This window comes from Sapajus apella, unplaced genomic scaffold, assembly GCF_009761245.1.
Source record: "Sapajus apella isolate SASKATOON/1434 unplaced genomic scaffold, GSC_monkey_1.0 scaffold115, whole genome shotgun sequence".
Taxonomy (NCBI): domain Eukaryota; kingdom Metazoa; phylum Chordata; class Mammalia; order Primates; family Cebidae; genus Sapajus; species Sapajus apella.
Window position 1 is genome coordinate 2,560,172 of NW_022437055.1, and position 21,970 is coordinate 2,582,141.

General features: G+C 38.4%; 1 protein-coding gene and 1 long non-coding RNA gene across 3 annotated transcripts in view; both read left to right on the plus strand.

Annotated features, from left to right (window-relative positions):
* Positions 1-545: 545 nt before the first annotated feature.
* Positions 546-21,970, plus strand: part of STK26 (serine/threonine kinase 26) — a 52,659-nt gene continuing 31,234 nt past the window's right edge. The window contains exons 1-2 of one of the 2 annotated variants that reach the window (XM_032260212.1): positions 546-730; positions 830-980. In XM_032260212.1, the coding sequence (XP_032116103.1) occupies positions 939-980 (42 nt within the window). In that variant the 5' untranslated portion in view covers positions 546-730; positions 830-938. Of the gene's footprint in view, positions 731-829; positions 981-13,911; positions 15,634-21,970 lie in introns of those variants that run through there. The other variant, XM_032260211.1, reaches the window with a different exon arrangement.
* Positions 8,309-12,257, plus strand: LOC116537978. The gene is made up of 3 exons (XR_004263445.1): positions 8,309-8,887; positions 9,048-9,054; positions 12,245-12,257. It is a non-coding gene; the product is annotated as an uncharacterized LOC116537978 (long non-coding RNA).

The following is a 21,970-nucleotide window of genomic DNA, read 5'->3' on the forward strand; positions in this document are numbered from 1 at the left end:
ATAGCCAAAGAGGTCGGGGGAACCTTAGGTTAGAAGTCATCTGAACCATGTCTGGGGTCGGGGAACTCGGAAAGCAGGAGTGTGGCTACGGGTCTGCCCAGAGGAGCAGCCCCCAGCTGAGGAGACCAGATGGCGGGAAAAAGCAGGGGGCGGGGGGGGGGCGCTGACTCCGCGGCTAACCGTGATCCCGCCCTCGGCCAGGCCGGGGAGCCAAGAAAGACTTCCAACACTCCCAAGTTTCAACTCAAGTCGTCTCCGTGGGTGCGTGTGCCCCAACCTCGCACGCCTGCCTGCAGCGTGGTCGCATCTAGGACGCCCTCACACCCTCAGGGTTTCCCAAACTCTTCCATTCTCTTCCCAGGCCCAGCCGCGTTCCAGGTCTCCCGGTCGCCGGGTTCTCCTCACCCCATGCCGGGAGAGTCTCCAGCTTCTCAGACTCCAGCAAATCCAGCCAAACCCCTTCGCTGCCTGGAGCCTTGGCTCCCGCGACACCGCCCGGCTGCGGGGCGGGGGCAGGGCCAACGGCGGAACCGCCCCCAGCCGCCTCCCGGGCCAGGCGAGCAGGCGGGTGGCTGGGACGCCTCCACCTCCTCTTCCTAAAGCGGCGAGGCGCAGCGGAGCGGCATCACTCGAGCCCAGGTCCCAGCCACCACCACTCACAGCCCTCGGCGTTCAGGAAGAGGAGCAGCAGCGGAGGCGGCTGCTTCAGTGGCGGGCGGGCGCCAGAAAGGTAGACTGAGTCCCAGGGAGCCGCGCCGCGAACAGCCCACCTCCCAGCCCGGGCTACGCGCCGCCAGCCCAGTAACCCCACTTCTGTGTGTCCTTCCAGGCCCCTATCGACAAGCCTGGGAGGGCCGCCGAACTACCCCTGGAGGAGGAGCCAGTCCGAACTCAAGGCGCCACCGCCGCAGAAGCGGAGCGAGGCTACAGTCGCCTCCATGGCCCACTCACCGGTGGCTGTCCAAGTGCCTGGGATGCAGGTGAGGAAGCGCAGGCCGCCCCCGCCGCCCACGTGACTGCTTGGGAGCCCGGGGCGCTCGGCACCGACGACAAGGGACGGCCCCAGTGCTCCCCTGAGGGCTGGGCCGGTCACTCTAGCCAGGTGACCTGGGAGTAGGGCTTGAGGTGTTTCCTGGTGTGTAGGCTAGGTGGTGCTCTTCGCTGGGAAGGCGAGGCAGGACTGGAGCGCGCAACTAGGTGGGGATTGAGGGCGGCTGTGGGGTATAAAAATAGGCCAGAGCCACAGACACCTGCGCCTGTGGAGCTTGGCACGGTTGGGGATTGGGGGGGGAAACTTAATCTCGGAGACATGAAAGTGCCTTGGAATTTGTGGGGTAAAACGCGAGTAGTGAGTGCCCTACAACCCCCACCCCAAACACACACTCAAGTTGGGGCGGGGCAAGACCAGGGGTGCCGGCGGCGGCTTGAATTGGGCTCTTCCTGTGTGCGTAGGGCTAAGAGAGAGAGGTGACCTCTTTCTCCCTTTCGGTACTGCTGCTTAAGGGCAAAGTTGTGTCTGGCTCCCCGACCTGGCCCAGCCCATAATGTGGAGCGAGAAATGTTGGTCCTGTTCAGAGTCGCTGAAGTGATGAGTTCCCAGCCCCACTCCGTGCCTTTCCCACAAGATGACTTACATGTGGTTAAAGTAAGCTTTTTGTCCTGGACAAGGGACTACTGCATGGGACCCAACTTCTTACTCAGTCTACCCAGCCCAACCCCCTCCCATTATATTTTCATTTTATTAAAGGTAGGCTATGTTGGAAAACTTTTCATGCTGTTATGTTTTTAAATCGGTGCACTTTAGGCTATCTGCTAAATGTTATCCATATCTACCAACTTTTTAAAGTATTCACTTTTTTTTTTCCTTTGCTAGATAGCCGAAACAACCCATTTATGAATAGTTCAGAGGCTAAAAACACTAAAGCCTCGTCCCTCATGATCTAAAAATGTGAAAACAAACTTTTTTCAAGTTCAGAAATAAAATGTTTAGAGTAGCAAATAGCTTATATTTACTGTAGACTTGGGCCTTAATTTACTTATTAGCAGTGCCCTCATTTTATGCATGCCCACAAAAGTGATTTTAAAATTATTTCCCAGAAAGGGATCATTTGTGCACCTAGAACTCCTGGTGTGTCTTAAACATCAGACATTTCAGCTGCATTTAGGGCAAGTCTGGGTTGAGTCTCAGGAAGTTAGTGTATATTAAATAAAGAGAGAGAAAGGGAAATGGGAAATAGTAGGGCTTAAAAAAAAAAAGATTAATCCATTCAAGCCTTGCAAAGTGCCTCAAACTTTCTTCCTCTCAGGCGGCCTCCCCTCTCTTTCCCCCCTCTTTTCCCCACACACCCTGCCCCACACCCCATTCATTCAGTTCTGCCTTTGATTGTATCAAGGGAATTCATAGTTCGCAATACTAAGTACAGTTTTGCTGTTTGATCTGGGAAACAGTGACATTTTCCCACCGTGTTCTTCTTTCCATTCTATGGAGAGTGGAACGATGCACATGTGAGGTTTGTCTCTGAGGGTCTCCATGCTTCTCGCTCCATTGTGTGCGTGAGCCTGCGTGTGTGCGTCAGCAGAGTGAATGCCTCCCGTTCTGAAGTTTGTGATTCTGGGGAGCTCTGTGTGCTGAGGAGAAAATAGTTTCCGATCTTTACTTTATTTGTCTTGACCTTATTGAATTTATATGGTTTAGGAACTGCTTGCTGTTCAGTATTTCTGAGTGCCGCTCCCTGCTTTAATGATCTCTTGTTTAATGCCTATCTCTTGAATATTTACATCTTAATTAATGTGGATTCGAATGTGTATCACATACTTTAAATTACAAACTCTGCCTTTCACTGTATGCCCTCTGAGTTCTGATTAATTTGTCCCGCTTAATTTGAGTAGGGCAAACATCTCAATGTTAGCAAAGAAGAAAGGAATTATTATTATTATTTGGTCATTCTCTTCATCTTAATGAAGTGGTAAATTCTTCTTATTCCCATTTTCTTTCTAAATATACTTCTTAAGCACTTTGTGCAGCACATAGTTTTTTCCATAGTTGAAATTGTGCAATACCCTAATAATAAATTTGAGAGCACGCAGTGTGACTCTTGAACCTAGACTATTTCTGTTATTGTTATGTAGCAAAATATTGTGGATGAGATGCAGAAATCCATTGCGAGCTTGTAAAATGCTCCTAGAATTTTATGAAAGCGTTAGGAGCAACTTTTAGACTTTTAAAAAACTTGAGTTAGCCATGTGTTCTTGAAATTACTGTATGGTGTTTCCACAAATCAGAGTGAGGTGGTCGGCCAGCCTATAACTTTTTAACAGTTTGTTTTATAGAATTATGAAGATTGATGGGAAAAAATGATTTTTCCAGAAATAAAAACAAAATTACTTTATCCACAATTTTTTTCTCCCTCTGAGGAGAGATGTGAAGTAGAAGACCAGCAACCTGTTCTATCACTTAAGACTTCCAGCATTCCTGACTTTCAAACAAAGAAATTTCTGTTGCCACTAGTTTAAAATAGAAAAGAAACTTGGAGTGAAGAAAGAAAACCCAGGATTTGGTCCAGTTCAAACTCTTCCTTATGAATTAGTTATTCAAAATCATATTGTTGATATTTCTTAATGTGGTGGTAATGAACATTTTTGCCATATTACACCAAATGTTGAGGGTATGAAGTTTTTTGTACTTATTTTGTGCTTGCTTCTTTAGTGTGTAACTAAAGGAATTTTCCATACCAGTAGCTGAACCCTTGAAAATATTTAAAGTACAACTTTAAAAAAATAAACCAATAAACCTTTTTCTTTCCACTTAAATATGTACCCTTTAATGATTTGAAACCTGTTTTCTTTGAAGTTTTCAGCTATAAATTGTACTTAGTTTTAAGATATTTCCCCTTAGAACCTACAATAGTATTTCTGAGGACAAATTTTCATTTAGAATATTGTTAATAAATCTTTCATAAGATGTTGGTGGAAGAATAAAGTTAAATGTTGAGTTAGAGTATTAAATGTTATGCTTTATGCTATGTCTCTTGTTAAAGAAGTTTTAAAGCTTCTGCTAAAGAACTTTAAAATTAGCCTTCACATATCTTTAAATATGACCAAGGTGGTATGGTTTAAATATAGTTGTTATTTGAGATGAGAAGTAGAAATGGAGTTTAAGGATTAATGAACAGTTTTGAAGAATTTTATCTAAATGGTGGAAAACATTGCCCAGCATTGGTGAATATAATCACTGGGTTCTGGGAAGCATACTGAAGTATATTACATGTTTTACACTTAAAGATCTTAAAATCTTGTTGAGTTGTTAGAGCTAGCACGTGAAATATCAAATAATGCAAAATCTGTGAACTCATTGTGAGTATAATAGAAGTGTCTGACTGGAAGAATTGAAGGCTTCCAGAAAGTAAGCTGACCCCAAAGTCTTGTTAGGATGCACTCTGGGTAGGGCATTTCCAAGCAAGGAAAAAACCCGAGCAAAGGTAGACTAGGATTTTTCGACTTTACAATGATGCTCACACAACCATTCTGTTTTTCACTTTCCATACAGTATTCAGTAAATTACATGAGATAGTCATCACTTTGTTATAAATAGGCTTTGTGTTAGATGATGTTGCTTAACTGTAGGCTACTGTAAATGTTGTGAACACATTTAAGGTAGGCTAAGCCATGATGTTCAGTAGGTTGGGTGTACTATATTAAATGCCTTTTCAACTGACAATATTTTCAACTTATGATAGGTTTATTGGAACATAATCACACTGTTAAGTCAAGGAACGTATGTATACAATATAGATAAGGAAGGGTACACTACATTTGTGAGCGCGCGCGCACACACACACACACACACACACACACACAAAATCTTTGAGAACAGGATAAAGTCATTTGGGCTGTCATAGAGAATTCCTCTAGAGAAATAATGTGAGATGACATCGGAAAAACTAGATTGAGTACAGATCATGGCTATCCTTAAATGTCAGGGAAGGATTTTGGCCTTCGAACTAGCCATTAAACATTTCTGAGTGAGAGAAACTCAATGTACCAAGTTATATATAGGAAGAGAAATCTCAAAATTGGATGAATGAATCCAACTGGAGGATTGAGAGATGAGGGGTGGTTTGATCCACAGAAGCTATTTCTTATTTTCTATTTTTTTTTGAGATAGGGTCTCACTCTGTCACCCAGGTTGTAGTGCAGTGGCGCGATTATGGCTGACTGCAGCCGCGACCTTCTGGGTTCAGGCAGTCCACCCATCTCAGCCTCCAGAGTAGCTGGAACTACAGGTGCACGCCACCATGCTAGGGTAATTTTTATGTTTTTTTGTAGAGACAATATTTTACAGTTGCCCAGGCTGGTCTCCAACTCTTGGACTCAGCGATCCATCCACATTGGCCTCGCAAAGTGCTGGGATGACAGGCGTGAGCTACTGCGCTTGGCTACAGAGGCTATTTCAATGGGACAATCATAGTTATACAGACACAATGGGCCTTCCAAAGGACACGTTCCCTTCCATATGTTTAGTATGAAGAAAAAAATTAATTACCAGGCTTAATAATTATCTAGTTTCAAAAGGAAAAGTTAAAGACTTTGCGGTGTTGAATATGGGGGAACTGGGAGAATTGGGATCTGTCTGAAAGAGATTGGAATGTAATGGGGAAGTGGCAGATCTGGTAGGAAGTTAAGAATTTCTGTTCTAGACTTGAGAATTTTGTGGTAACAATGGGATGAGAAAGTAAATATGTCCAACAAGTAGTTGAAGATGGAGCTTTGGTCATTCATCAGATATTTACTGAGCATCTACTCTATGCTAGGCACTTCACTTGAAAATGAAGGAGTAGAGACACCAAGGAGGGAGACGTTCATTATGCCAGAAAGAATATGTGGAAGTGAGGGCCCTCATGAGACAGGACACATAGGTTGTAAGAAGAGGAAGGATGGCTTTAAGATGTATGGAAGGATAAGAAAATGTGCCAAGTTAGAGAGAGTTAATGGCGGCGGGGGCGGGGGGATTGTTTATTTAAAGTCATCTGGAAACCTACATTGGAGAAAAAATTCAGGTTTGTACCAGAGTCCAGTATATGGAGTTAACTCCCTTACACCTCCCTAAGGGGATAATCAGATTTGCAATTTGAGGTGGAAAGCATTGCTTTGCGTTGATGAACCCAAATTATTGTTCTTGTTGTTGAATATTGATGTAGAGATGTTGAATATGCTAATGCTAATGGCAGAAGACCAGCTAGAGCAAAATAATCTAAGACTGTTAGCTGAGAGAAGGCGGGAGTAGTTAGAACTTTTGACACCAGGGAAGTAGGGACTGTAGGGAGAATAAACAGGAATTGGGTATGGTAGGACACGTGCCTTCAACAGTAATGAGAGCTTAGAAATGGCACTTGAGTACAAAGGTCCATCATCATGTAACTTCCCTTGCTTGAGTCACAGAAAAAGAGAGAATATAATTTAGCTGGTACTTAGGAACCATGAACATTGTGATACTGTATTTTTTATTCTGCTTTTCATTTATTCAGTGACCTTGAGCAAATCATCTACAAAATGGGGAATAATCAAAGCTGCATTTCCTTTGCCTCAATGAGAGGTTATTAGGATGAATTAACTATCATCTGTGGAGTTGGCGCTCCTTTGTAAAAGGTGTTATGCAGTTCATCCTGCAAAACAATGCTTGGCTAATCACATGAAAACACTGTCATTATCTCATGTCTCTCCTGCATGATAACCCACATTTTTCTTTTGAAACCCACTCACCACCTCGCACCACCCCCAATGAGACCCAAAGCCCTCCCCTCAGCTTTCCATGCTTTCTGTTATATGACTGCTCTCTGTAGATCTAGACTTAGTTCCCATTACTTCCCAACAAGAAATCCCTTTAATTCTACCATGCCAGTCACAGTTCAATAATCAATGATTGGCCAAATTCTACCTGATTTTCATGGTCCTCCATCTTACCTTCTTGGTGAACTTTGAATGTCCCAGGCTATAGAAATCTCTTCCATTTCCAAGCATCTAATATGTCTATTGTCAGTAGTAGACAGTTTAGTCCATGATGTCTATACTGCCTTAGATTTTCTCTAATTATATATACTTGTCTCCCAAACAAGGTTGCATATTTCTTGAAGACAGGGACCATGAATTTCTCTTTTCTTTATACCATTAGCTATGAATTATATGTGAAAGTCTTGGCTAATCACTATACTATAGAGTGGACTTTTCTAACTGTTTAAAATTCTGTTTCTGTAAAAATGTTGTACAATGCTTGCATTCTGTAGACCATAAAGACTAATTTATGTGTGTACAATGTAGACTTTCTATACTTATTTAAATGATTTTCATTTATTATGTGTAGTATGTCTAGCAACATATACTTGTAACTAATCATCTGTCTACATACACCGACGCTCTTGTTCCCTTGCTTTCCACAGACTTTGAGAGAAAAATGAGCTTCATTGCTTTCTTAGTAACCATGGATGATTTCAGACAAATTTGTGTCTCTCCTCATCTCTTCTCCTTTTCTCCTTCCTTCTACATGTGCTTTCCCATGGCTCTTCAGGGTCCTCTCACTGGTGATTTGGACGTATCTATTTCTTGTCTCTTCCCTCTGCCCTCCCACTCCCCAAAAAACAACCATGTAAATGCTTTCCTGTCTGAACTGTCAAATTAGAAAGAATCTGATAATTTCACTCATACTGAGATGCTTTTGATTAATGGCTCAGTACATTACTTCTCCATGGCTATTCACATTTTCCATTTCCTTAAGAAATGGAAATCCAATAGTAGAATTTCAGATATCTTGATAGCAGTTTTTAACTGAGTTCTGTGTTCTAAAAGAGTAGTGGTTTTACTGGTTTTATTTGTTGCTAGAAAAATGGTGTTAGGTGAACAAAAAATAACAGTATTATTAGGTATAATATAACAAATTCCTTTCATTTCTCGCAATTAAGACTCAAAGAATTTCCACCACGGGTACATGTAAAACAATGTCTCTGAAGGAATGGCAAAATGTAACTCATTTTTTAAAAGAACAAAAATCAATACAATACAGCGAACTAAAATTTTGGCCCCTTCTTTTTTTCCTTTTATTTTAGTTGATATGTAATAGTTATACATATTTATGGGATACAGAGTAATATTTCCTTTTTTTAGGAGACAGGGTCTCACTCTGTCACTCAGGCTAGAGTGCAGTGGCACAGTCACAGCTCACTGCAGCCTCAACCTCCCAGGCTCAAGTGACCCTCCCACCTCAGCCTCCTGAGTAGCTGGGACTATGGGTGGTCTCCACCATGCCTGACTAATTTTTGTATTTTTTTGTAAATATGGGGCTTCACCATGTTGCCTAGGTTGGTCTCAAACTCCTGGGGCCAAGTGATCCAGCCCACTTGGCCTCCCAAAGTGCTGGATTACAGTCATAAGCCATTGTACCCAACGGAGAGTAATATTTCAATACGTATATATGATGTCTAATGATCAAATAAGGGTAATCAGCATATCCATCACCTCAAATATTTATAATTTTTTGTGCTGCGAACATTCCAAATCCTCCCTTCTAGCTTTCTGAAAATACACAATAAATCATGATTAACTGTATTCACCCTACAGTGCTGAAGAACAGAATTTACTCCTGTCAAGCTGTAATTTTGTGTCAGTTCACCAATCTTTCTACATCTTCCCCTCCTGCTTCCCTTCTCAGGCTCTAATACTCACAATTCTAGTATCTGTTTTCACATATGCGTGAGAACATGAGGTATTTATCATTCTGTACCTGGCTTAACATAATGTGCTCCAGTTCTGTTCATGTTGCTGTGAATAACAGGATCTCATCCTCTTTTTACAGCTGAATAGTACTCCCTTGTGTATACATACCACATTTTCTCTATCTGTTCTTGACCCTATCTTCTGTGCATTTCTCACTTGGTCATCTGCTATTTTAGACTAAAGTGTTAGATGGCAGGAACCACATCTTTGAATTAATGTTTGTAGAAATAAAATATTTATTGAGGATATTAACTAATTTCTCTCAACACTCCTATGACATAGAGTGATTCTGTAGGAAAATGCCTTCAAATTTGAATTTAAAAATCAAACTATGGGCACATTGATGTCCAACTCTACCCATGATCCTCTTTGTTGTCCCTCCCTAAAACCACGTATGACAGGCAAATAACCTGACATGAACATTCAAAGAAACCAGAAAACCGATATATGGAACAGACCCCGTCCTCCATTCCTGCCCGCTTCTCCCTACCACCCATCACTAGTATATACCTTACTGGGGATAGAGCTACAGGATGCATCTGAGAACTCCCCTTCAGGCTTTTCTGGACTTGTTCCAGCCTTTCTCTGACAGCAGCCTGCTGGCCTTTCGTTTCCTCCATTTATCATAGCATCACGGGTTAGAATGATTTGTGTCTTAAAATATCAGATTAACCACTGGTATGTCATAGCTTTGGATAGTCTGGCAAAATTAGAACAAAACTGTGGTTCATACTCCCTGGGCCCCAGAGTAAACAAAACTGTAGACAGCTTAGATGAAAGAGTTGAAAATAGTCTAATTATCTTTTTCATGTTAACTTTCTCTCTCTGTCTTTTTTTTTTTTTTTTTTTTTTTGGTCAAGCATCTTAAAAAAATATGCCATTGAGGAAATCAAAGGCATTGTGTTTTTGCATTTTTTCTCATTAAAAATGTTTACAGAAAAAGTTTTCAACATTTCTTTGTGATCCTTGTAACAGAGATTGTTTATTGTTAGCAGTGTTTTAAAGTTTTCCCTCTCCCCCTTATACCTCTTAAAGAAAAAATGGGGAAAAGAAATCTGTACAAGTACAAACCTATTAATTTAAAATACAAATGACTGAAACGTTTTGAGTTCAAATCAACCATCAATTTTTTTTTCAGTTTATTACATAACAATAGGGTGTCTAGCCAAAGAATTAACAGTTGCTTTGAATTATACAAAAAGCTTCCCGGTATCAACCTAATGAAGTTTTACTGAATTCGAAATATGTACCACACTACATGTGTTAGGAAATGTCTAAGCATGCTAGTGAATTACTCTACCAGGTTTCAATAGTGCCTGGTAACACGATCCTAGGAGTGGATTTTTGGCAGGTGGAGGAAATACTTCAAGAACATCTAGAAGCATCCAGATTTTTCTTTGAAAATGCATTTTTGAGTTGCTCTGTTAGTCTCTTTTTAACCCTTCTCCCCACCTTCAGCTTTCCACTAAACCATTGGCTTTGGGACATATCACTTTACAGTATGTTATATTAAGCTAGGCTTGACTGCTTGATGCACTATAGTATAAATAACAAGGCAGTGGGTGGTGGGGGAGAGATGGGCAATATAGATAATCAGGTGGAGCATAAGTTGTTGTTAATGCAAGACAGTTTGGGGGAGCTGAGCCAATAGAAACCATAAAGTCAGAATTTCTTCCCAAAGCCTCTGCCTCATTGTTATTGCTGCCCACTAGAGCTGGGAAAGTTTCTAAACTCCCTGATCTCAATTTCCTGCTGCCTGCCTTAACTTTAAGCAGAAGCACAAAAGAAACCAATCAGCAAAGCATGCACACATGCTACTAAGTATGATGACAGAAAATAGAACTTTGACCTGTTGTGGTTAAAGAGACTAAAGTCAATGTATCTGACAGCCTCAGGAAAGAAGCGTATTTCAAATGTATGCTTTTTAAGTGCTACTGACCCCAAGGGAAGAACACTTAGCAAACTCATTAATTAGGGTCCTGTTTGTGTCTCTAGTTTTAATTCAAATCCTTTGTTTGAACTTAGCAGTGAACCTTCTTATGTGCTTGTCAGTAAATGGTAATATATTGGATTTTCCCAGCTTGGACAGTGGTGACCCAGGTTTAATGTTTTTACACACTGAATTTACGTGGTTTAAGCCAGAAAATTATTAGCAGCAAAGTTTGGGAGGCCTACTTTGGGTAGTACAGAGTGCTTGCTGCCTATCTTTGAAATACAAAAAATATTAGAGAGTCCTTGAGCTCAAGAAATTTATACTCTAACCAGAGTGACTAGACACCTACACATTTAGAAATCTAACAATGCAGAGCAATAGTAATGAATCCCAAATAAGACAGAATCTGATGTAGAAGTGTCCATCCCAAGGAAGACTGGAGTAAGAAAGGAAGCTATCATTTATAGAATACCTTTCTGCTAGGCATTCCTGTTTTGGTACTCCACTACATTACTTCTCGGCAGGATGGCCTTCAACAGATCTTGAAAAGAGAGTAGAAGGTAAACAGGAGAAAAGGCACAAGGGGGCGCACACAGGTTCCTTGTATAAGAGAGAATTGTGGTAGGTACCTATCGGTATAAATTGTTAGGGCTAGATCGTAAAAGGCCTCGATTGAGACATTTATTCTTTATTCAGTCCATAACAAAGAGGTCCCCCCTCCCCTCCCCAGATAGTGGAATGATGGAATAACCTCGTTTATTTGTTTTGGAACAGTACATTCCGCTGTTGGAAACCTAACAGGCTAGGTTGGAGATAAGGGAAGGCTGGAGGCTTAATTGATAAGGGTTTAATCAGGAAAGTGATGGTTAAACTGGAGCATGCATGAGAAGCACCTAGAGGGCTTGCAAAAACACTCACTACAACACCCCAGCCCCAGAGTTTCTGATTGAATAGATCTGAGGTAAAGTCTGTGAATTTGCATTTCTCAAGAGTTCTCAGCTGCTCTGCTGGTTCTGGGGAGTACTTTAAGCACCACTCAAGGATGACTTCAACAGACATTGGCGATCCCTTAAATAAGAGAAGAGAAAAAACATGATGAGAGAAGAGTGGAGTCAGAGATAAGGCTGAGTTTGGAAGAAAATGGGTACATTTTGGGGAATGTTGAATTTGAAGTGCTGGTCACACATTCAGGCAGACACAATCAGTAACACGTTCGTTGAAGAGAGGAGATGGAGATTGGCAAATCTTTTTTTTTTTAAAATTATACTTTAAGTTCTGGGGTACATGTGCAGAATGTGCAGGTTTCTTAAGAGGTATACAAGTGCCATGGAGGTTTGCTGCATCCATCTCCCCACCATCTATATTAGATATTTCTTCTAATGTTATCACTCCCCAATCCCCCACCCCCTGCTGTCCCTCCCCTAGCCCCCCATCCCTTGATAGGCCTCAGTGGGTGATGTTTCCCTCCCTGTGTCCATGTGTTCTCATTGTTCAACATCCACTTATGAGTGAGAACACGCAGTGTTTGGTTTTCTGTTCTTGTGTCAGTCTGCTGAGAATGATGGTTTCCAGCTTCATCCATGTCCCTGCAAAGGACATGAACTCATCCTTTTTTATGCCTGCATAGTATTCCATGGTGTATATGTACCACATTTTCTTTATCCAGTCTATCATTGATGGGTATTTGAGTTGGTTCCAAGTCTTTGCTGTTGTAAACAGTGCTGCAATAAACGTGTGCATGTGTCTTTATAATAAAATGATTTATAATCCTTTGGGTATATACCCAGTAATGGGATTTCTGGGTCAAATGATATTGGCAAATCTTATGTGAAGAGAGTAGATGAAATTGTGAGAGATGAAAACAACAAGATTTCCAGTTACCTTTCCAAGAAGGTGAACTCAATTTTGTGTTAAGTTCTACAGCTTCCAGAATCTCACGGTCACCCATGACTCATGTTTTCCTTGATCCAGTTAGGTTTGTGACTTAGCAAACACCCGTCCTCATCGTCATGTAGTTATCACTGGCCCATGTGTGCTGAAGTAACCTCCTTCAGTTTCTATTTATTGATTTCATTTTATTGTTATATAATTTTATAATAATTTATTGTTTATTTTGTTTTATTTATTTATTTATTTATTTATTTGGTCTGGATAAGCCCCTTAGATGACAAATTCTTACAAATAGAACATTTCTGTGGAATTATGTTACCATGCTCAGTATGGTTAAGTGTTTACTGTAGTAAACAGCTATTAATGCTTTTATCTTCAAATGCAGACCCTTATTAAGAACATGAGATCTGTTTATGCTTATAGTTGCTAAAGTGCAACTTGGCTCAAGTGATATAAATAGCAGTATCTTAAATACCATTATGTAGCAATATTTCCCCCACAGGTAGAGATTTTTAGAACTATTATTACACCCCAAAAGGAAAATACAAACAAACCAGACTTAATAGCTTTGACTGCAGACACACACACACACACACACACACACACACACACACCCACCCTCACCCTCATTCACAATCCTGACATTTCAAAGCCAATTTGTGTTTACATATGTAAATTCCTGGAAGAGAGAGGAAGTTACTTCTGAATCATTAAAGAAATATCAAACCACTTCCTAAATGGTCTTTCTGCTCTCTGAAATATTCTCTATACCTGTCAGATTCATATATTATCGTTTGCCAACAGGTACCTAGTAGGAAAGCTCTGAGTTTAGTTCAAACAGAGGATTAGAACTGAAAATAAGAGAAGCAAGTAGGACAACACCAAACAATGTGAGCAAACTTGATTTACCCACCTAATTCACCAGCTTTGGACTTAAATCACTTTTCAATTTCCAAAATGAACACACAACCAACAAAAACAAGTCCATCCTTTAGAATCAAAGATTTGCCACCAATGAGGATGTGCAAAAGCATGTGATGAAATATCCTCTTAAAAAATTTTGGCCAGGCTCCCTGGTTCACCTCTATGATCCCAGCACTTTGGGAGACCAAGGTAGGCAGATCACTTGAGGTCAGAGTTCAAGACCAGCCTCGCCAACATGGTCCCCACCTCTACTTAAAATATAAAAAGTAGCCGGGCGTGGTGGCTTACACCGATAATACTAGCTACTCAAGAGGCTGAGGCAGTAGAATCATTTGAACCCTGGAGGCAGAGGTTGCAGTGAGCTGAGATCGCACCACTGCACTCCAGACTAGGTGACAGGGTGAATTCTATCTCAAAATAATAATAGTAATTTAAACCACATTTAATTACCACTAGAATCCCTAAGTGACTTTCTTCCTGTTCAGGGAATTAAACTTACTTGGATGTAAAAATGCTGATATGTTTACCTTATACCTCACACTTTATTACAAAGTTTTTGTTGGGGAAAATGATAGATAAATGGGTAGATGAATGAATGTATATATGCACTCTCAATGTGTATTGCCCATGAAGTATATTTTACGTTTGAAAATACTTTTAATCTATTTTTTAAAAAATAAGGCTCAACATTTGCCTATATAGTTTTTAATAAACTATGCTAATAGTAGATGTAACTGTTTTTTAAAAGCAGAAAAATGCATTGTCAAAATAAAAATGAGTAACGGAATGGTCGATAAGTTCAAGGCGCAGAAAAATATCATTTGAAAGTGTCATTTAAGAAGGTCTACAAACTAAAGGAAATCAGTGTAATTTATGTAAAAAATACGTATTCAGTAAAAATTGTGGTGTCCATGGACTTGCTAAGTATTTTTATTATGTGGAAAATATATAGAATTCTCTACCTCATTTAAAACCTCATATACTGGAAGGTAAAAACGTGAATATGTATCTATGTCTAAATATATAATAGCATTATCAGGATTTTACATATGACGCATTTTTATTGTAACACATGTTGCACGTTTATTGTGGCTAGTTCTTTCTACCTTTGCTATTTAAACTCTTAGTATTTCTGAAGAAATTGAACTCACAGCAGTCTATAACATACAGAGTACAGATAATGGGAAATAGCTTTTAATGAAATTCAATACCAATGTTAAGCAGTTTTAGCGAATTAGGACTGAATTGAATATTATCTAGTAGTATACTTATGAAGATTTTCAATTCTTTGCTTAATTTCTCCTGTAGAATAGTCTTACAGAGAATCATTGCATTAAAGGAACTGCTTTTGATAAATATTAATCTGTTTACGTGTTAGTAACATCAGAGATATGTGGGCAGTAAACAAATGACTGCTACTTCACAGAAACTTGTCATTATTGTCTAAGCTTTTATTTTGAAGCTCAAATTGTTATAAGTACTTAACACTATAGATTCTAAGGGATAGAGAATGGAAGGGACCAGGCATTGAATTCTGTTTCTGTGACAAACAAAATCTTGTACCCGGAGAGCTGTTGTTGTTTTTTTTTTTTTTTAAACTATTTATCTCTTCATGAAAAATGGTGACTGTCATTGAAAGATCTTTTTTATTCTGTCACAGGCTTTTCAAAGGGCACACAAAATGAAAACGTGGGATTCAACTAGTTAATGAATCAATTTTGAGGTTTTAGCATAGGTGACACCTCCATGGTCGTCTTTTTGGACTGTGATTTCTGGTAATAGCAAGTGAAAAAAAAAAAAGAACTATTACTGCTGTTGCTATGGATCTTCTATCTGCTGAGGTTCAGGCATCGTTTTTTGGAGGCTGCGGTGTAAACTCTGCTTAGGGAAGGTAGAATTTCATAATAACAGAGGATTACTGCTGCCTCATGAGCAAACAGAAAATGTAGGTGAGGGAAAAGGTGGTGGACTCTGGAAGAACAGAAAAACAGTATTTCCAAGGAAGGGGAAAAGTAATTCTTTGCTTTAAAGATTCAGAATTCTTTCTGTATTTGTTTAGAATGGGAAATTTCTCTACTTTCTGCAGAGATGAGAAAAAACTAACAGAAAAGGAAATTGGGGAGGTAATAGTAATTCATTTTTTCTTGTTGTGTGTGACTTTTGTGATAAAAGTGACGTTTATATAATTAATTTGTTATGGCAAGAAAATGTCTAAAGAGTCTTTTTGGTTGACAGGAAGCTTATAAAAATTGGGGAAAATATCTGGCATAATGGGAATGGTGATTTTAGCTGCTTTTCTATTTATGATGTGCAATTTTGGTAGAATCTGTATTGGGCCAATTGTTTCTAGACACTTAAAGTCATTTTAGGTGGCCTTTTTTTTTCCATTGGTAGCCAAAATGAATACCTTTCATTAATAAAGAAAGATGCCAGAATATCTGTCACTTGATTTTACTTGGCTAATTTGAACTGCTATTTTGTGGTGAGCAGGGAGCTAAAGAGGAGACTTACTTTAAAATATCATTGTTATTTTTTTCAGTAGGTTCTGGCATTAAAGGTCTCCTTTAGGGAATGATTAAAACAGTTATGTGGAGCATTTCAAGGCTGTGTATCATCTGATATATACTCTAAAATAAGTTTGCCTCATGACTTTTTAGCATTACTTGATTTATGTTTTGGCTGAGTTCTAAATAGTAGTAGTCCAATTACTTTTTTCTAGGAATATTTACAGATATGAAATACTGCATTGTTTATATTATTCACTTTTAACTTTCCAGTGGTTTAAAAGGTATATATGTCTTCACGCTTAAAAAAACTAAAACAACAGCAACAACAAAACCACTCTTTTCTGCATCCTGTTCCAGGTTAGAGACAGTTCTCTCCTTTTGTCCACCCACATGCCTGGGTTCTGGCTCAATCTGTATAACTAGAAGTATTTTAATTTGATTACTCTGGTGTGTATTTTTGATGGTAATGCATCATGAAATTACAGTATAGGTGTGATCTTGGTTGAAAGATAAAGCACATTTTAGATAGTTTTAAAAATTTTATTTAACTGAAAAGATCATCGGTTCATTGTGAAAGAATATTCTTATTTAATATGACCAAGTGGCTTGATACTTCCAGAGCTTGATATTTTTTTTTTCCTGATAGCACACTAAATGATTTCCTCCTAACTAGTAGAATGAATGAAGAATGTAGTGTGTGCTGTCCCACTATACTGTGAAATTCCCTATGTGCTTCTCTGCAAGTGTTAGGATTGCATAGGTAATCCTTAAACTTTAAAACTGAGTTTTAAGATTTTATTCAGGAGTTGGGACTAAGTTATTATTTGCAAAAGACAGGGTACACACAACAATTTATATATCTAAGGGATCAGGTACTCATTCCAGGTAATTTTTTTAATTTGATGTAAATAATTTTTAATTGAAGCATAAATGTGTAATTATGTTTTTACTGTGTGTAATTTGTTTTCTGCTAAGAGGTAGTAAGGCTATAATGTTTGGCTTATGCTTTGGACAAAAGCGAAGTTATTTGAAATTTTGGATTTTTAGGTTCTCCCTGGCAAATATTTTGATTGCCTGTATTTTTGGAAAATAATAATCATCTACCATCTTCCGGTAGTGCTTTTGGAGCTTTGTTAATTGATTGCAGCCTTTCTCAACCAAAATTCCTCATCTGAACCATAAAACAGAAAACGATTTTGAGTTACTGTCTTCTCAGTTCTCTCAAGAAGGACATATAAGGAAGCCCAATTCTAGATGTACCAGAGAGCAGTTAACTTTTTACATACAAATATTCTTTAGGGTAGCAGTGGTCAAACTACAGCTAAGGGCCAAATACTGTCTGTAAACTAGTCATGTGAGACCTGAAAGCTAAGAATATTTTTTACATTTTAAAAGAATTGTTTAAAAAAGATGTGACAGAGACTCAGAGACTGCAAAGTGTACCTGGCCCACAAAGCCTGAAATATTTAGTATCTGGCCCTTTACAGGAAAGGTTTGCCAACCCCTGCCTTGGGGCATTGAGCCCGACTGAGAATTACTGATCTAAAGAAAGAAAGCATTTTGCAGTATTGTCACTGAGGTTGTGGATATAGTATGATAATAGAAAAGATTTTTGCTTTACTAAGGTAACTGACTTGTCTATTGGTTCCATTATCGTGATGCCTAATTCTAGGAAAGACCTCAGATCAGAGTAAATAAGCAGATATATTTTGTTTGCTTTTTAGAGATACACTTTAACCACAGAATTTCACAGAATGTTGTATTGGTAATGACAGTGAATGATAAATTACATTTATATGTTTGCGTGCAGTTACATTTTAATATTTTTCTCAGTTTCTAGAGAAAGAAAATAAAAGTGAGTGAATTTTATAAAGTAATATAAGGGAGGACAGGGGAGAGCCTTAATTGCTCTTATCGGTATTTAAAATTAGATGGCCACATCTATTAGAGAAGGAATGTGAATAAGGAGTGTTAAGTGTCAGATATAATCACATTTGTTTCCTCCTTGTACTGAGTAAGTGTCTTCACCCTACAATTAACATCTCAGGCACCTTGTCAGAAGTAAGGAGAATAATACTTAATCAAAAATGCATTGAAATTATTAGATCATAGCATATGAAATAATCAGCCTCTACCAATGCCACTTGACTACCTGATTTAGTAGGGGAGGTGCCATCCACCATAAAAATGTATTGTATGTTACAGAATTATCAAGGGAAAGAAAATAACCATCAGGCATTATTTGCAGTTTGCTGCTGATTTCCTTCATCTCCATATTCAGTTAATCACAAAATTCTATCAGTATTTTTTTTTCTGGAAAATATCAGACATCATCCCTTCTTTTGTCACGCCATTCTTTTGTCATTAAGTAGACTCAAGGCTGTGTATAGACAGGATGCAGTTACCTAAAACATAACCTTTATTTTTTTACTCATCTGCTGAAAGCTTTCAGCGGCTCCCTACTAGCCTGACTAGAAATTCTGAGAAAAGATGAGTCAAGCCAGGCTTGCTGAGATGATCAGGAAAGGCAGTGCTAGATAGCTGAGGTGGCTTTCAGACTGGGGGTAAAGAAGAGAAAGAAAGGGATGAAATTAAATTAGCCAAGGCAAGAAAGAACAAAGGAAATTCTAAGGTAGTGTTTTCCAAAATGTTTTATGAGTCCTTTTGGAGTGGGCAGTGAGGATTTGTTTGATGAATGGTACTTTTTCTCTGGTTGGGGTTGTAAAATGATAAGGTATAAGCCACCTCAAGTTGTAGATCACCGGTCTTTTTTGGTAGGCACTGTTCAAAGCATTTTAATTACTTAGCATTGCTCATCAAGCTGATTTTGGCTATGGCAATTTAAGAACTAATTAAGGAACTTTGTCATTTATCTCCATCCTGAGGTTACTTATTTGTCATTGCCCTCCCCACTCCACCCCCAGCTACAAATCACTCACTATAAAATAAAAAGCCAAATATTTTATAAGGGTGACTTCTGGTTCTAAAATCTTACTGCTTTTTAAAGTTCCTAAACAGACTACATAGCATTTTTTTTTTTAAGGAAAATGATTAGCTTTTTACATGTACTCAGATTTAGTATTAGATGTTGATTATCCCAGTTGGAGAATTGCAGTTTTGTTAAATTGATTGCTAAATAGACAAAGACTGTAAATATCAACTAATATGCTTTGTATTTATATTAGCAAAAATTATCTTAGTCATATTTGTGTGGAGACGATGGAAATTGCTTCACGTTTGAAATATTTGTTAAAAGACTCAGCTCATTAGTAGATATCTCATAATTTCAGTAGCATTTTCTTCTTTATTTGAACATTTAATTTGTCAAACATTTCATTTGTGCTTTGGTAATTTCAGCAATGTCAGCACAGATCAATGAGTGCAAAAACAGGTGAATTTGTACCTCTGGAGATAGGAATTAAAATATTTACAAGTGCTACGACAATGTGGACAACGGGGTGAGATGGAGATAGGTTTCAGAAATTTTAGTTCAAAAAAAATTGGGAACCTTCAAGAGGAGATTAATCCACAAGTAGAAGAGTCTTCTAATCTGGAATTATTTGGGAAAATGAAAATATGACAACATTTAGTGCCTTTTCCCCAAAATGAATGGTACTCCCTGTGCAAAGGAAAGGGAATAGCAATAATAAAATTGTCAATGAGATTGCTCAAATCTCAGCCCTGTATTGTTAATGTAAGCCACTTTCTCACATATATTGACTGTATTGTGGTGCACAGTACAGAGCTTTTATGCTCATTTGTAATAGTTCTTCTTAGATTCAGGTACAACTATTTCACATACACACACCCACACTTACCATTTTATGTGTATTCTTATTTACTAACGCACTGTTCCGAATCTTTAAAGAATTAGGGTAACAAAAACTAACAATAAGCATTTGTTTAACCCTGTACACATATGTACACACATAAACACAGACTTTGATGATATTTTTCACTTTGGGGAAATTAAAAGGTGATTATTGAAAAATTAGAGACCATTCTTTTATTCAATAACCTCCTCTCTTTTTGCCATGATTAAAATAATTCGCTATTGATGCCATCATGCCATCAGTATCATTTTCTTTTGATCATAAAATGTTAAAGCCAGCAGGACCCAAGAGATAATTTTCCCTAGTTCTACAATTCCATTGGGTAACTCTTAATAAATACTGTTTGATTAAATTCGTTCAGAATATAGATTTGATTAAGGAGGAAAATGTTGGAGGGAAATTATTCTGCAGCCACTTTCTCATTAAGAATGAAAAGGTAAGTCTATGTAAAATTCCACTTTTTCAATCAGTGTTAATTTTCTAAAAGAACTCATGGTGTTAATAATTTAGTGCTGTGCTTACAAGCTTCAAACCTATTGATTTTAATTGGAGTTCCGCATCTAGAAGAAAGATAGGCAATGAGCAAATCAATTTTGTTTTAATCCAATGCATTTTAATAAGTGTGCTAAAGATTCACCATAACATTACCTGTGATAGTTCGATATTTGCTATAAGGGACTGCTGCCTTAGATTCTAACCAAAGGCATTTATTTCTGAAAGTACTAGAATGACATCCTTTTATTTTGCCTCTAATATGGATAGCATAAAATGAGGCTCTCAGCGTCTATTTCTTCAAAGTGCCCTATGTGGGTTTGATTAAATAATGGCCTGAATAAATTAGGATACCTGTCTTATCATTTATATATTAACAGAGTCTTTGTCTTTCTTTCATTGTATGGCCTTTTCCCCCTTTCCAAATGAATATTTTATAGTTAGAGCTTGTTATCAATCCCAGGCCTTATTTATGTAACCTCCTGTCTAGTCAGTAATAATCCCTGTAATTTTAACATTAATGCTCATGGTTAAGCCTGATGCCTGGTTGAATTGTGTATTTCTATATGTATTTAGTGCAATGAAATTAAAAGAAATTTACAGCTGAGTGGTATGCAAACTGTGGCTCTTCAAGACCTCTCATCTTTGCATTAGAGTTTGAAATCATCCTGGTTGCTCCAGGACACAGTAATCATGTGGTTCTGGTTAATGGTGATTCCAGATGTGCTTCTAGAATCAGATTTATATATACCACTGATATTCATCCTTCTGTGTGTGGCTAATACCAACTATTCTTTGAGTGTAACTTCATATTCTTTCAAGAATTGCTGTTCTGCAACCCAGAGAGCTTTCTCCAGTTGAGAGAAGAAAATCTCAGTTATGTCTTTGGAAAGTTTTTATTATGTTACTCACGTGAGAATAGGAATTGACTTAAAATTTCATACCTATGTTAACATTTGTCAGTTTATTGAATATAATCTCCCTTTTGCCAAAAGTCAGAGGTCAAATTGTAAATGAAAAGATAATCACATGCCAAAGATTTCATTTTAGGAGTATCCCCAGATAAATACCCTGCAAACATCCAAGGGCCACAGTGTATAAAGGGCCATATTGGATACTGTGAGGATAACTGACGCTGAGTAAGGCAGAGCCCTATCCTTATTAAGCCTACTGTTGAAAATAGAAAGTCATAGCAATGAAAGAGAATGCAAACATAGTAAAATGTGTGCTCTAATGGAGACACAAGTAAAGACCTGTGGGAGGGCAGAAGATGAAACAATGGATTGTTTGGTTAATCAGGTTCCCCTAGGGGGATGGAAGGCTTGTTTTGTTTTGTTTCTAATTAACGATGCTGCAGTTTTCAGAGATGGAGAAGGAGAAGCAAGGTACTGCATACTCAGAAAATGGCATGAGTCAAAGGCTCAAAAATTTAAAATAGAGTCATTTCCTAATGGATCATTGTATTTAAGTTTGTATGTCTAAGATACTACCTACTGAAGCATTGGGCTTGAATATGTTAAGATATTCCTGGAATTTTCCCTTTGGACACTTAGTTTCACTGGATGTTCAAATTATCTCTCCAAATATATATATACACACACACACACACACACACACACACACACACA